Source organism: Globicephala melas, chromosome 2 (genome assembly GCF_963455315.2).
Source record: "Globicephala melas chromosome 2, mGloMel1.2, whole genome shotgun sequence".
In the NCBI taxonomy this organism is placed as follows: domain Eukaryota; kingdom Metazoa; phylum Chordata; class Mammalia; order Artiodactyla; family Delphinidae; genus Globicephala; species Globicephala melas.
The window spans coordinates 3,392,872-3,407,930 of NC_083315.2; the positions used below are offsets into that span (position 1 = coordinate 3,392,872).

General features: G+C 37.5%; 1 protein-coding gene across 10 annotated transcripts in view; it reads right to left on the minus strand.

Moving 5' to 3' along the window:
* Positions 1 to 264: 264 nt before the first annotated feature.
* Positions 265 to 15,059, minus strand: part of ARHGAP12 (Rho GTPase activating protein 12) — a 110,011-nt gene continuing 95,216 nt past the window's right edge. For all 10 annotated transcript variants that reach the window (XM_060291998.2, XM_060291995.2, XM_060291992.2 and 7 more), the window contains 9 exons: positions 14,691 to 14,792; positions 12,357 to 12,455; positions 9,492 to 9,594; positions 7,620 to 7,736; positions 5,516 to 5,614; positions 4,121 to 4,198; positions 3,887 to 4,021; positions 3,555 to 3,657; positions 265 to 2,722 (listed from right to left, as the gene is read on the minus strand). In XM_060291998.2, coding sequence (XP_060147981.1) covers positions 2,548 to 2,722; positions 3,555 to 3,657; positions 3,887 to 4,021; positions 4,121 to 4,198; positions 5,516 to 5,614; positions 7,620 to 7,736; positions 9,492 to 9,594; positions 12,357 to 12,455; positions 14,691 to 14,792 — 1,011 coding nt within the window. In that variant the 3' untranslated portion in view covers positions 265 to 2,547. The remainder of the gene's footprint in view (positions 2,723 to 3,554; positions 3,658 to 3,886; positions 4,022 to 4,120; positions 4,199 to 5,515; positions 5,615 to 7,619; positions 7,737 to 9,491; positions 9,595 to 12,356; positions 12,456 to 14,690; positions 14,793 to 15,059) is intronic.

A 15,059-nucleotide genomic window follows, 5' to 3' on the forward strand; every position in this document is an offset into this window, starting at 1 on the left:
AATTATTCCATCTGTACTTTTCACATAAGAAAAACAAAAATCTATACATTTGCCTCTATCTAAAAGGTAACATCGTCTTCCAAGAAATATTTCATAATTTTTCTAGAGTAAAAGGTAAAATTTCTTACTGCTGTAACATTTAAATAAGTATTTTACTTCTATTGGATTGTAACAACATACTTGAATATACTTTTTCCTTTCAATTTCCAACTACTTTTTTTAATGACATTCTGAAGGAACGCCTATTAGTAAATGAAATTCCACTGACAATTTATTTCAGCCTTTAATATATTTTCTACTAAAAATCAAGCTGTCAAGACAGAAAAATATTACTGGTTTTGTTATGACAAGAAAACAAGTGAGAATTTTTAATTCACAAAGGATGAAAACACAAGACATTGATCTCATTATACATACAATATTACAATAAGCTGATTAGCTGTGGACTATTAAAACATTCAAGACTTCACATACACACAGGTGTACTTGGAAACAAGAAACACAGGACAATTTTAATCTTTGATATGTCATAACTACCAAGAGAAAGAACATCACTGATTTGAGTCTAATTGTTTTCCTGGCATTACAATCACTATATAGGCCAGGCCTAAAGCATACTGTATATTGTTAAGGACATCTTTAGGCAAATACAAACATTCTCATTTGGGAGCTTTTTCTCCCTACCCAAAAAACAATACTTTCCCATTGCTGTCAAGTAGCTTGGTTTGTTATCAATTTAACAAGATCACAACAACAAACAACATTTTCACCACAAAACTCAGGTGAGAGGTTTTTACGCAGGTCATACAAAAAATATTTGTCCCCAAGAAAAGTAATCTGTAAATTATAGATGCAACCCTAAGAAAAAGAATCTTGGTTACAAATCATTCACTTTCAAATATTGATGAAAAAATAAAGAGTGGAGGGATGGGAGGGGGTGGGAGGGGATGGAAGGGGTGGGAGGAGGTGGGAGGGGATGGAAGGGGTGGGAGCGGGTGGGAGGGGGTGGGAGGGGGTGGGAGGGGGTGGGAGGGGTGGGTGGCAGAGGCACTGGCATGGCAGGGAACACAAAAGGTGTGAAACGAGGAAAACATTTGCCACAGGAAGTACTGGATTCAGTTGATTTTTTAAAAATGAGGTATTATAAGAGTGTGCCAGTAAATGCAAAAACAAAACAAAATTATAAACCAAAATACACATTTCCAATGGAAAAATCTCTAAACCTCTTATAGTTTTCTTTATTCGGATTAGACATTTCATATACAGCAGTTAATCTAGAAAAATACATTTTAAAAAATCTTCAGCAGACCATGCTCTCTGTAACAAAACCTTCCAAACCCTGTTTTATTATACAAACCAATCTACAATAGTAATGCAAAAAGAAATTCTCAAATTTAGCCATGTCATTTTCGATCTGACTTCCCTCTAATTTACATATGGGTTTCCACTATTCGTACTGCAGTTAGAATTCTGTAATAAATTTTTTCTAATGTATTCTGTACATATTAAATAATCTAAAAGGTTCCTCTTGTAGTGCATTTACCATTTAGCAAGTCTATTCAGCATTGTTCCAGTACCATTTGCATTACAGTGATTTGCCTGTAAATGTAATTAAAATCTAAAAGTGCACACAGTTAACTTTCTCAAATAACGGCCTATTTCTGGAGGAACCCTAATATTCACGGAGAATTACCAATATCGTGATTAGAAATGAGAGGTTAGAATGTACTCTGAGACTATATAACACAATTATATACATAAGCTAAAGGACAGTGAGTCTTTAGCCTGTATTTACATCAAACAACATTGGTTTCCACAGGATCATACCAAGAACTCAGTATGGCACTAGGTAGATTAGGACTGTTAGCTACAAGTCAGTGTAGCACAGACAGCCCCAAAATACCCTGAACCGGCTTATGCTAAATTAAACTCCAGTATATCACAGTGTTTTAAGTGCTGTTAGTATGCTGCTGTGCTACTCCGTGAAGACAGCAAGCCTTCATCGAGGGATCGCATCTGGGTTATAATGGGTCCTAGCAATCAGACTGCCACTGCATGCAGAAACCCCGAAAAAAAACAACACAGGTTTCAAAACAGATATACTTCATTTTGTTTAAAATGCCCAGGAGCGTTTTCAAAATAGGTGATAGTAAGTATTGTTCTATCGAGTGATCAACCTATTGAATCATGAGAAGAAATTCTACGTCATCCAGTTTGAGGAGAAAAAATGTAGTATTCTTACCGAATTATCCAGTGTATATGACTGGTTAGAATCGCAAGTTTTGATTTTTACTGGAATTCAGAGTATGAAATGCAAACATTCAGGATAAAATTAATTCAAACGTACACACAGTTCTATCAACTTGCAACAGAGCAGCAAATATGAGGGCCTATCACACATCTGGACTCTCCCATTCCCTTCCGGTCCCTCAGAAAAGTGCAAAATCAAAGAGTCACTGCTTGGTCCAAACATAAAATACATCAGGTGTAAGGACTTGGAATCTGATGAAATCCGGCTTCTATTCCACAGGTTCTCTTCAGTAAGAGTCAACGTCCGAAGATGGAATTTACCTCGAGAAGAATTAACTCTACAATCTGATTCTGGTAGACGGTATGAACTGCTATGTTGCCAGTCTCCTTCTCTGGCTTTAACAGAGTAGGACCGAACACAATTGCTATACTCTGATACGTCATTCTGTTTTTCTCTCCGTTTTCTATCACTCTAAGAGGAAGAACAAAAATTTTAGTTAAAAGAGAAAATTTTTAAATAGGGGAAATTCTTCAAAAAATATTATAAACAGCTTGCATTTAGAAAAGAGAAATAATGCTCATTTTCCTAAGGTACATATAAACCATTTAACCAAATAGAATTCAGTCTGAATAGCACGTAAAGCTTTCTTTTGCATAAACACAGCTGAAAGGTATACATATTCTCACAAACTTTAAATGTGTGATATTTCAGCTTAGTTTTAAAAATAAGACATAGACTTGAATACCTATTACAATTCAGGTAACAATGATTCCTCCGCTAGGGTGACGGGGAAAATATCATTAGGGCACAGAGATTAAACTTTGAATTTTACTCATTTTATGCTATTTTTTAAAAAAATCTCTCATACTGTGATCACTTATTTTAGTAATCTCGTGTTCTTTGTATCAGAAGTTTCAGAGTGACTATGTAGTAACTTAGACCTAATTACCTTGACTTCAAGGTAACTGAATATTCCTCACTTAACCAATCTCATCTTCATCATAATTAACTTTTAGCAACAATTTCTGAACACTTACTACGTGCTAGGCATTATATAAATGCTTCACATATGAAATCTACTTCAGTGTGTTCTTTATACCGAACCGTTTTACCTACGAGGAACTGGGGCTCAGAGAAGTCATCTTTCTCATGTTACAAACAGGCGAGCAGCACAGCGGGGCTCTGAACCTAGGTCTGCGTGGCCCTGGCCCCGGGGGTCCTACACCACATCTCATACCTGTGCACTTCTCCGACCTTCTTTTTCCCCCTAATTATTCCTTCTCTTTTGTGGTGAGACTCTTACCTTTTGAGATGTCTAAACAGAGTCTGCATTGTGTCCTGATTAGGCTTTGGCAACTGTTTGATTAGATCCTTCACAGCGGAGACACGCTGTCTTGGTTCTTGTTCTGAAAAAAGACAATGACTGGAGATTTTGCATGAAACTGAAAGCAGTGACATTATTTTGGAACCTGGTATTTGGTAATACACAGTGACACCTGGTGGTTACATTTAAAATTTCTGGAGTAAAACAATCCTTTGAAAAAACTTGTTTAAAATATCAAGCAGTGTTGTAGCAGCTACAGAGGGTTTTCAACATCTAGGGAAAAAACCGAGTGGAGTTAATTACATACTTACTAATTGCATTAACAAAATCATTAAAATGATTAAATGTAAAGAGAGGTTCTGGTAATTCTCGAAAAAACATTTTCAGTGCTCCAGTGATGACATGAATATCTTCCCATTTACTATCCTTCAAGTCCAATTTCTCATCTGGAAAACAGTAGGAACGGGAAAGTTTCTGAAATTATTTTAAACCAATTCTAACAGTCGTGAGTTATTTATTGTGTATATAACAATACATGATCTTACCATGATTGACTGTAAACCTCAGCTTCTGGATCACTGCAAGGTTGCCACTAACTCTATAAATCCCATCAACATCCAACCCTAAGAGACAAATAACAATAATTTTATGTTTAAAGTTCTTGTTGGCGTCTTCTAAAGATGCTTTCATGTTTTAGAATTCTTATTTATTAACATTAGCCTAAAATAAAATTACTCTTTTCCTCTAAATGGCTTTTTATAGATGCTTGGCAGTGAGAGGGGGGTGGGGATTCGCTCTGCATCGTCTGGTAAACAGCAACAAGTCTACTTTATCATGCAGACCGTGGATCACCATCTCAAGGAAATCATCTCAAACTTGAAATATTAGCAATTTAAGATAAACTTCGGCAAACACCTGAAGATAATTCAAAGAGTAAAGGAAGCCAGTAGATAAAATCAGCCCACCCGTTTCTCGGCACGTCACTTGAGAGTGTAAATGTACATATTAAGGTGCTCTCTGAATCAAAGTGCTTGTCATATTAAGTGCTTGTAATAAATAAACTTAATACAAGCCAGCAGCTAAAATAATGGTTCTATAACAACAGATAATTTGATAGTTATTCATTTCTTTTACATACGAAACAGAATCATTTGAAATTCACGCAATGAAGCCCAAAAATTCATATATTCATTAAATGATGATGATGCACACACTTAACACTATCTAACGTGCTACTCATTTAAGTTCCAGTAAAGCCAAGGAGCATGGCGTCTCTATTGTCAGGCTGAGAGTCAGAGACCTGTGACTAGCAGAAATTACATTTTATGCAAATATTTTAATTACACAAGATATTTTTGATGATATACTGATATAAGTTAATGGGACTGCAGTCAAGATACTGTTATTTTAAAAGCTAGTATAAATATTATAAACATGTTAAAATTAACCAAAACAGAAATTAGTTTAAGTCTTCAGAAGTACAGGAAATGACATAAAGAGGATTTGTCTATTTGCACACTTTAGAGTTGATTTAGCAGTTTGGGAATGTCATCTCATTTTTATTATAAACAGAAGAAACTTCCCCTTAGTAAGTAAACACTATCTCCTCCTGTCTCTTACACTGCTGGATCATTTCTTAATAAACACAGTTTCACAATCACCACGTCCATTTTAAGCAAATGCCAACAACTCCCAATGGCTTCAAGGAATACCATACGCTGAATCAACCCTAAGTACTGAACATGCAATAGATGACTGCAAAGGCCTTAATTTGAAACAATGCAAAAAAAATGGTTTTTTGCAAAAAAGATGCTTTTCTTGACAACTTATGACTATAAAGAACTTTTGGTTGCAACACTCAAAATCATAAAAATCCTAGAGATTTTGATGGCAAAACAATGGGTGGTGTGCTTAACTTTAAAAAAAATTCATTTTCTTACCATATTGCTCAACATGTTCAATGCACAATTTCACAAATTTTGGCACGGTGCCATTCTCTCTCTGACACAGATTAGCAAGATTGGCTCCAAATACCTGATCTGAAAGAGATGTCAAGAAATGAGTCACCTTGCTAAACTTTAGTTCACAAAATGGCTAAATGATTCACAGTGCAACAGAAGATACCCCTGCATGCAGACACTTTCACCACAACGCACGCCTGTCTGATCTGCACTCGCCTACCTCTTCCGACTCCAAGCTCCAAGAACACCCTCCTTCATTCCTGCCTGGCTCCCTTCTTACCTTCCCCTCCTGTGCGGAGATCAACCTTCCCCCAAAGGGAGCTCCTTCTCACCACTCCTGGTCTCAGCTAAAATGCCACCTCCTTTTAAGAACCCTCTGACCATCCTAAGGCAGCCCAATTCCAGTCACTCTCTGTTTTATCACTATGTCAGATTCTTCAGGTAAGTCACCATTATTCTAAATTACCTTGTCTGTCTCTCATCTTTATAGAAGTTTCATGCGGGCAGGGACCCTCTCATTCTTGAATGCCAATAGTTATTCCCAGCACTGAGGCTCAAGTCCAGCACTTAGCAAATACTCAAATATTTTTTAAACTATTAAAACGTGCCCATCTGGGCTTCCCTGGTGGCGCAGTGGTTGGGAGTCCGCCTGCCGATGCAGGGGACACGGGTTCGTGCCCCAGTCCGAGAGGATCCCACATGCCGCGGAGCGGCTGGGCCCATGAGCCATGGCCGCTGAGCCTGCGCGTCCGGAGCCTGTGCTCCGCAACGTGAGAGGCCACAGCAGTGACAGGCCCGCGTACCGCAAAAAAAAAAAAAAAAACACATGCCCATCAGATTGGGATTGACATATATACACTAATATGTATAAAATGGATAACTAATAAAAACCTGCTGTATAAAAAAATAAAATTCAAAAAAACAAAAAAAAACACATGCCCTTCGTGTGCCAACATCTGATTTCACAAAATATATCAAAGTCCGTTCTAGTAATCTTTCAACCCAACAGTTTTGAAATTCCACATTAGTGCTAAATATTCAGGAAAACAAATAAAATACAGTATTTGAAGTGGATGAACAACACCAGAAAGTGGCAAGTTTGTATTTCTCATTGAAAAGGTCTGACGAAGAATGAGCAGCAGTTTCTATCCATTTATTTGTGAGGCTTTTTTGAAGGTTCTAAGCTCAACATGCTAAATTCACGTGCATTATCTGGGGGTGCCTGCTTACCCTTAACTCTTTAAGGCTGCTAATCTGAATCACTTAATTAGCTGAACTCTTCCTAGAAGTTTTAAATAGCTTTTTAATGAAACTCATTTGTGTATTTTAATCTAGATGCTTTGCATAACAGATGTTTCTGCAATGGTCTTTGTTAGAAACTTCATAATCAAAGACAGCTCTAATATATATGGTATAAATTATGTTACCTTTTCCTATAGTTTTATTATGAACAAATGTCTCTGTTTTGAGTCATGTGTTAGAAAATTTTATCTTTGGAATTAAACATGCTTGTAAAAACTAAAGGTATATATATACAAGTATATGTGATTTTAAAGAATACTTTCCTATTAAGAAAATATTCTGTTAGTACATTATGGTTCTTATACATGAAAATAAAATGTAAAAATTAGTTAGAAAAAAACACTTTATCCTAATTTTAAAATTACCTTAAATGAGAACTGAAGGCAAACCATCAAGAATAAAATTGTACATTATCTTTTCTTTCTACAGCTAGTGATTACCTGAAATTTCTTCTGATCTGTGCATCTCAAAACTAAAAGTCTGTCATTCTGAAAATCTCCCACGCCACCCCATCACATCCATGTAGCTCCTCTGGTACAGGGTTTCTAAAAAGCTGATTTGGTATTTATGTCTGTTTGATGCTTTAGTTAAAATAAACTCTTCATGTGCATTAAAAAATCAATTTTAATTACTCAAATGTATTTTAATCACTGAACCTGATAACTTTATGAATAAAGAATGAGACATTTTTACTGTTTGGAAAATTTTCAGCTTTTAATGTAAAATGTCTTATTTCCGATTTAGGCCAAAGTTCATTATTATAAACATCATTTCTACCTACCTTTAATATAACCTTTTTCACGAACAGCTTGCAAAGTGGGGCGTCGTGTAAGAAATTTCTTTAAGTTTTTCTTGGTTTTTTTCTGTTCTGAAGAATCTATGCTAGATACCTTCGTGGCTTAAGACAGATAGATATTAAGCATTTTATAAAATAAAGGCTTTTTTGATGAAAATTTTTCCACCTAGTACTCAAAACATATTAATCTCATATATAAAAAAATCACAGTATATAAATTCAGTTTTTCTAACTTTAATACGGTTTAAGAGTAACACATGAAGAATCAAACACTAACACAATTTCAAAGTGACAAACCAAATGAAACATTTCATTTTTATCACTAAACACTGACCGCAAACTGTGCCTTCTTTAGTATATGTGCCAAGACATTTGTAAGTCATTCTAATTTATATTCATTATTTCACAAATGATACAGTCTTGGACTCTCCATCAGGTTTAGACGGTAAAATGACCAGCAAAAAATAAAGTAACCAACCCATAAAACATAAACAAAATCCCTACCCTTCCCCATACTCACTGAACTAGGAGTCAGGGGATATATATGTATAAATATCCATCACAACTATTTGTACTTCAAGCTAAGACTCATCATAACTATCTCTACTCCGAGCTAAGGATGGGACCACCTGGATTTCCACATGGCCTGCAGACCTGATTTATCTTTGGGTTACAATAATAAAAATTCAGGAAGTAAATTTCTTGAAAATAACCATATTTGAAGAAAGTTGAGAGCACAAACAATATATTAGCAAAGAATTAAAACAATAAAAGTTTCGTGGTTTACACTATCATACAGTGACAGTGTCAGTAACAGGCCTAAACTTCATAAGAATGTGGGAGAAAAAAAGGAGAACTGATTTTCTAACCATTCAGTTAATGTGAAGACCAAAAATTTCTCAGTTAAATGTGGATTTGTTAAAATAGATTTAAGCAGGCTCAAGTCACGGGTAATGGCCTATTTAAAGCACATAATTCACAAGAGGCCTGTGTTAGAAAATGCAATCCTTGGGACTTCCCTGGCGGTCCCGTGGTTAGGACTCCCGTGCTTCCACTGCAGGGGGCACGGGTTCCATCTAAGATGCCTCATGCGGCATGGAGTGGCCAAAAAAAAGGAAAGAAAAGAAAATGCAATCCTTACAACCGCTGGCGTTTCTCTGGTCCTGTAACATAATATGTGGTCTGGAGACTAAATGCACAGACATAGCCCAGTCTAGAGGCGGCTGCCTGGCATCCAACAGGGAACTATGGTACATACCCCGTGACTTCTGACTTCTTAATGTCTAAGGGTCTATCTAGAATCTTAAACAGTAATTATATATTTTCCAATCAATGAAGTTCAGCTTCCTAGAGGCCTCAACACAAGCGCATTCTGTTGTGCGCATTTTTTTCTCTTGGAAGGGTATCATAACATCTTAAAATTAATGTGATTCCATCGGGGTGCATACGATTAGGCTGAAAAGTGATGATGAGTTGGGCTTCCCTGGTGGCGCAGCGGTTGGGAGTCCGCCTGCCGATGCAGGGGACGCGGGTTCGTGCCCCGGTCCGGGAAGATCCCACATGCCACGGAGCGGCTGGGCCCGTGAGCCATGGCCACTGAGCCTGCACATCCGGAGCCTGTGCTCCGCAACAGGAGAGGCCACAACAGTGAGAGGCCCGAGTACCGCAAAAAAAAAAAAAAAAAAGATTATGAGTTAACGAGGAGAGAGAACACTGAACCACTGAGACCGCAACTCCTGAATCTTAGAAGTCTTGCAACACTGGAGAGTCCACTCAGCTTTCATATATTTACTCTAAACCTTTGCTAAGAGAATAAGCTCACTCAAACCACTAGCAACACCGGGAAAGAAAACTTACAACGCGATTTCTTCAGATCCTTATGGTCCTTTTCTTTATCGTGCTTTTCTATTCCTGGTGAATCTGGTACGTCCTCCTCAATCGCTTCATCGGGTTCTACTGTCTGTTGGTTAGAGATTTTCCAAACACATATTACTTTTGCTATTACTTTAGATGTAATTCTCAGAATGATCAGTAGTCAACTCTTCCAAATGATTTTAGGGAACCAATTAGTATATACGATATATGATTTAGCTATTTGATAAATCTTTAAAAATACTCTTCCCCCTACCCCCAATGATGGCATTAACTGAATTTCGATAAAGAAAAAATTATTGATAATTCACAAGGATAATGCGCTTGTACTGATGGTGATGCTATCTTGCCACATTTTGATCAAGCGACAAGTAATAACAGTTAAAAGGTTGGGCTATATAATCTGTGGTGATAGAACAGGATGATGGTACATTGTTGATGATAGGACAGATAAAGCTAACTAGCAATGGTACCTTAACTGCTTCACACCAACAATCTTTTAAAATTGCACTTTGTGTCAACAGTTAATTGACATCACTCATTACTCACAGACCTACGGATATCAGGAATTGAAAGAAATCCTAGAACTCATTTACAGCCTAACTACGGTCACTTTTACAAGTTAAAAAGCAGACTGAATTCTCAAAGCTAAAAACACTGCTCTGCCTTTTACTCTGAGGTCCTCTCTCCACCCAGAGTTTATTTTTGTGCACAGTGTAAGGAAAGGCTCCATCTTCTCAGACATCCAGCTGACCCAGCACGTGCTCTACCTGGCACAGAGTGTCCAAAGGTACGTGGGTCTGTCTCCAGGCTCCTTATTCTGTTCCACAGGTCTGTATATCTATCCCATTATGGATACACAGCTTTATAAGGTCCTGCCTGACATATGCTACAGCAAGTCTTCTTCAAAGGTGTCTTGCATATTCTTAGCCCTTTGCATTTCTATATGAATTTTAGAATAAGTTTGTCAAGTTCCCCCAGAAAACCTACTGGGATTTTGAATGAGATTCAAAAATCTCAAACCTACAAATTTATAAGCCATTTGGAAGAATATTATATCTTTACATAATTGAATTTTTTAATCCATGGACATACTTCTCATTTAAGTTTCTGTCAATGTCTCTTGATAAAGTTTTGTAATCTTGCCCATCTCTTTGCCCTCAGTATCTTTTGCCACTTTGTAAACAGTACACATTTAAAATTTTTAGAGTCAATTATATGTTCCTCTCTTTTCAGTTGGCTTATTCCCTGAACCCTTAGGCCTTAATTTAAAAAGCCACTTTCTCTGCAAGGCCTCCCTTGATCCCTACACTAGATTAGCCCCTACTTAATCAGGGTTTTTATAGTTCATTATATGAACTGTTCAGTTGTCTGTCCTCAGTAACCTTCTGTCTTTGACTGTAAGCTCCACGCATTAGGTGAGCATCCGGTTGCACGCTGCTATACCCCAGTGCGTAAGGCACTCACATGTGTGTGAGATGGACGCGGCCACCCTTGCTTTCAAGGGGTAGCGAGCACATTACAGTGACTAGACCTGCAAGTCCGTACTGGGTAGAGGAGAAGGTACATTTGAAAAGACTGGGCTCAGGTTGCTGAATTCTAATAGGAGTCACGTAAGGTTTCTGTGCAGGGGAGGATTATAAAAGTGACATCAGGAAGTTTCATACAGTAGTGGCATTAACAATGCATTGGTGGGGGATGAGATGAAATAAGGAAAACTGTTTAGGAGGTTACTCTTAATATCAACATTTAAAGGCCTGCCCATGGTTTCAGGAATAAATGGAAAGAAAGGGACAAGGTTCAGAAACATCACACAGTATTACAAACTGCAAAGGAAGAATTCACATCTAGATTGGTAAATAATTTGCTAGAAGAGGTAAAAGTTGGAGGCGGAAGAGTTAAAGAATACTCAGATTCCAAATCTGGGTGATTTGAACTGGGTGAATCATAAAATTTTGGAGCTTAAAAGGATACTTGGAGACAATCCAGTGCAATCTCTCTGTTTTTTTTGAGTAGAAAAACTGAGACTCACAGAAGGAGAACACCTTGATACAATCACAAACCTTATTAATAATGAAGCGTCACCTATAAAGTCTCTGAAAGACATCTCCATCTCCACTAAAGCCAGTGATTCCCAAACTTTTTTTGTCTCCATTTAGTTTAAAACCTGTATTACATACTCCCGTAAGTATTCACTTTCATTTCACTTCTGTCACTGATACATGATCCTTAATCAGGAACCATGTCCCCATATGGTGAGGGGGTAAGAGTACAGCCTAAGAAAGTACAGCTTCTAGTTGGTTATCACTGCTCTTACAAACACAGCTTCAGAATATAAATGCGAGGTTCTTTTTGGTTGTAATACACATGAGAAGAAATTTTCCAGGAACATGAGGGTACTCTGAGTAGAAAGGTCACTAGGAAAGAAAAAGTACAAATGACAAGACGACAGCTTCATGCATCTCACCATTTTGCTCAGGATCTGTTTCCACCAAATAGGATGATTTCCAAAGCATTCACTCCATGAATAAATACTACATACTAGGCACAGTTAGACCGTCCCTACCTCCTGAGCTATTTTCTTTTTGAACCAATGCCTCATGTGAAAGTTATGTGAAATCTACTGGTGGCAAAATCCTATAAATGCCAATGTTAAATCACTCATCAGCCCCTGGGAATTGCTAAACTAATCACTGTCTTTCCTACCTCTTTCAAAATATGTATTTTTTAAAAGTATTTTTTAATATAAATTGGAAACTAGATATATAATAACCAGTTAGAAAGCCAAAAAACAAAACAAGAGAAGCAGCTCTAAAGTTAAAAAAACATTTACCTGAGTCAAACACATACCTGATTACTGATAGTGCTACTAAGAACTTTAAACCACTCATTGATAGCAGCATCATTATCAGACTGAATCAGCAGTTCGGTCCCTTGACGGGTTTTCAGCTTTAGAGATAAGAAGGAAAAAAAAAAAAAGCATGGTTAGTGCTTTCAATGAAGTAAATAAATACATTTAATTCAAAGTCTACAAAACCACCAGAAGATTGGATGCCATATATCATACTAATGGTGGAAAGGTTACAGTACTCCACAGTGATGGAATTATCTTTTATTTTAGTATAAAAGAATACCAGCTGGATAATTTTATAAAACATGACGTTTTTCTCACAGTAAATTCTCAATGAAAATCTAATAATTTAGGATCCCAAACTCCGTCACACAAACAACATAAAACTTGCTGGAATCTAGAATACTTTATCATTAAAAAATAACTTCAAGTACCTACGCTGTGCATTTTAAATGAGAATTGAAACATAATTTGTTAAGAAATAAAATCTATAATATTTTAACATAAGTTTGAGAATTTCTCTCTCTGGTTAAAAAAATATATAGAGAAAGAGAATATACAAGAGTTAGACTTTCGATATTGACTATTTAATAGGAAATTATACATCACAAGCCTTCTGGACAGAAACATCACTAAATTGTAAAATCATGAACTAACTAAAGTAAGGACACGATATATGATTCTACATGAACGCAATAACCCATTTATGTATGATCTCCTGGGTTCAAAGTTTCTCACACCTGACTGAGGAAGAATTTTGAGGTATTTATAGAAATCATTCCTTCTATTTTCTGTTTGGTAAGTGTCTGATTTTCTTTTTTCCTAGAGGAACATATGGCAATGTTTCCCAAACAACATTCTGAGATATATTCCTCAAACAGCTCCTGAAGTAATGTTTTAAAAGGCATTCCTCAAAAAAATAAAGAACTCATTATGTGATGTTAATTTGGGAAGTGCTAGATTGAAAAGAGCTAAACAAGACTCTATCCTTCAAGACTTCTCAGAGTTTTGCTATTCCAGGGTGCACCGTGACTTCCTAACAGAGGAATAAAATATATACTTTCTCCCAAATTTATTTGACCATGGGACCTTCTTCATTCTGGAATGAAACAAGGCTACCTCAGGTAACAGTGACTTCCTTTCCTGCATTTCTTCTAGAAAGTGGGCCAAGATACTCTGTTAGAGGGTCTCACTTTGTAAAAGTAAGGAAAAGCATGCAGTCTCTTTGCTTGCAAAGAAAATTTTTTTAATAATCTAGCGGGGGAATAATTTACAGATGAGGAAAGCCCCAGGTGCATGAGAACAAGCGCTACATTAAAAGCACAGAGCAGCAGCATCTGTGCTATGGTAATGTTTCTTGTGGGTCTTGGAAGAGAGGGAACATTTGACAAGGAGAGACTAGCAACCGTTGGTATTAAAGGCAGATCCATCAGGAGCGAAAACCATCAAGACAGGAAAACCCGGGTTCCACTTGGGAAATATCAACTGTTCTGATCTGCCTAGACGACAAGCAGGAAAGCCCTGAGACAGGAGAGATTCTTTGCAAAGACAGTCCGAGCGCCCCCTGCCCTCTGCGTATGCAGCCCTGGGCAGTGTTGCTGCCCCCCCACCAGCGGGGGGCCGTGCTTTAAGCCACAGAACACACTGCTGTTTGGCTCTTACATCTGGTCCCCAAGAAGGCTTGCGGCTCCCGCTCTGGCCCCCCCGGAACCCTGACATGTGAAGAAGCCTGGGGTCACCTCCTTGAGGAGGAGAGATGGTGACCGGGAGCCCAGCCAACAGCTGGCACCAACCCGGAGGGGGGAACTAGACCGTCCAGCCCCAGTCAGGCCACTGGATGACTGAAGCCGGGTGACTGGACCCAGGTGCGACCAGAAGAACCATTCAGCTCTGCACAGGCCAAACCAAACAAGCAAAACGGTTCTTTCCTCAGGCTACTGAGTTTGGGGATGGTCTGTTAGGCAGCAATAAGAAACTGATACAGGATCGCGCGTCACTGCGGAGGGCTTTTAAGGCAAATAGGAAAGTTTTAATTTGTTTTTTAATGTTAGATTTGGTAGGCAAAGGGAACCACACCCTTTTATTGTTGCTGGGGAAAGGCACGACTTGTGGAACAAAGGCTTGTAATACATCTTCGGAGATCCAGTGACTTCTGCAAATGAAGCCAGATCTTTACACCAGCTTCTTTCCTTAAATTATGAATCAAAGTAACTTAATGACTAACTTTGCCTCAACTAGTCACACTGAAAGACCATTTCCCGAAATAACTCAAAACAGAACATGAAGCTACTATGGTTAAGAATGTGGATTATACTTAGAGAATAATTTATTACCTCAAATACATTCTTTTTGCTGGATTTATCCTTTGAAGCCATCTCAATTGTTGCCCCCTTAAGGTCCACCGTGAACTCTGGTTTGGACTGATTACTCCCAAACTTCGTTTTAGAAAAAAGGAAAAACCTTTATGTTATATTCATGTACATGTGTGTATCCAAAAAGAATACGGCCAATTTTATATTGTTAACAATAAATCAAAAAGGTGGTCACCTCAAATTCCTCTTCTCTTTTCGTATTATAAAATAACAATTCCTACTTTAAATTGAAATTGAAAAATGTAAGACATGATTATATATAGTTCATAGAAAAGGAAACAAAATGGCTCAACCTCCATCATTATAAGAAAAATACAAAATAAAGCCATA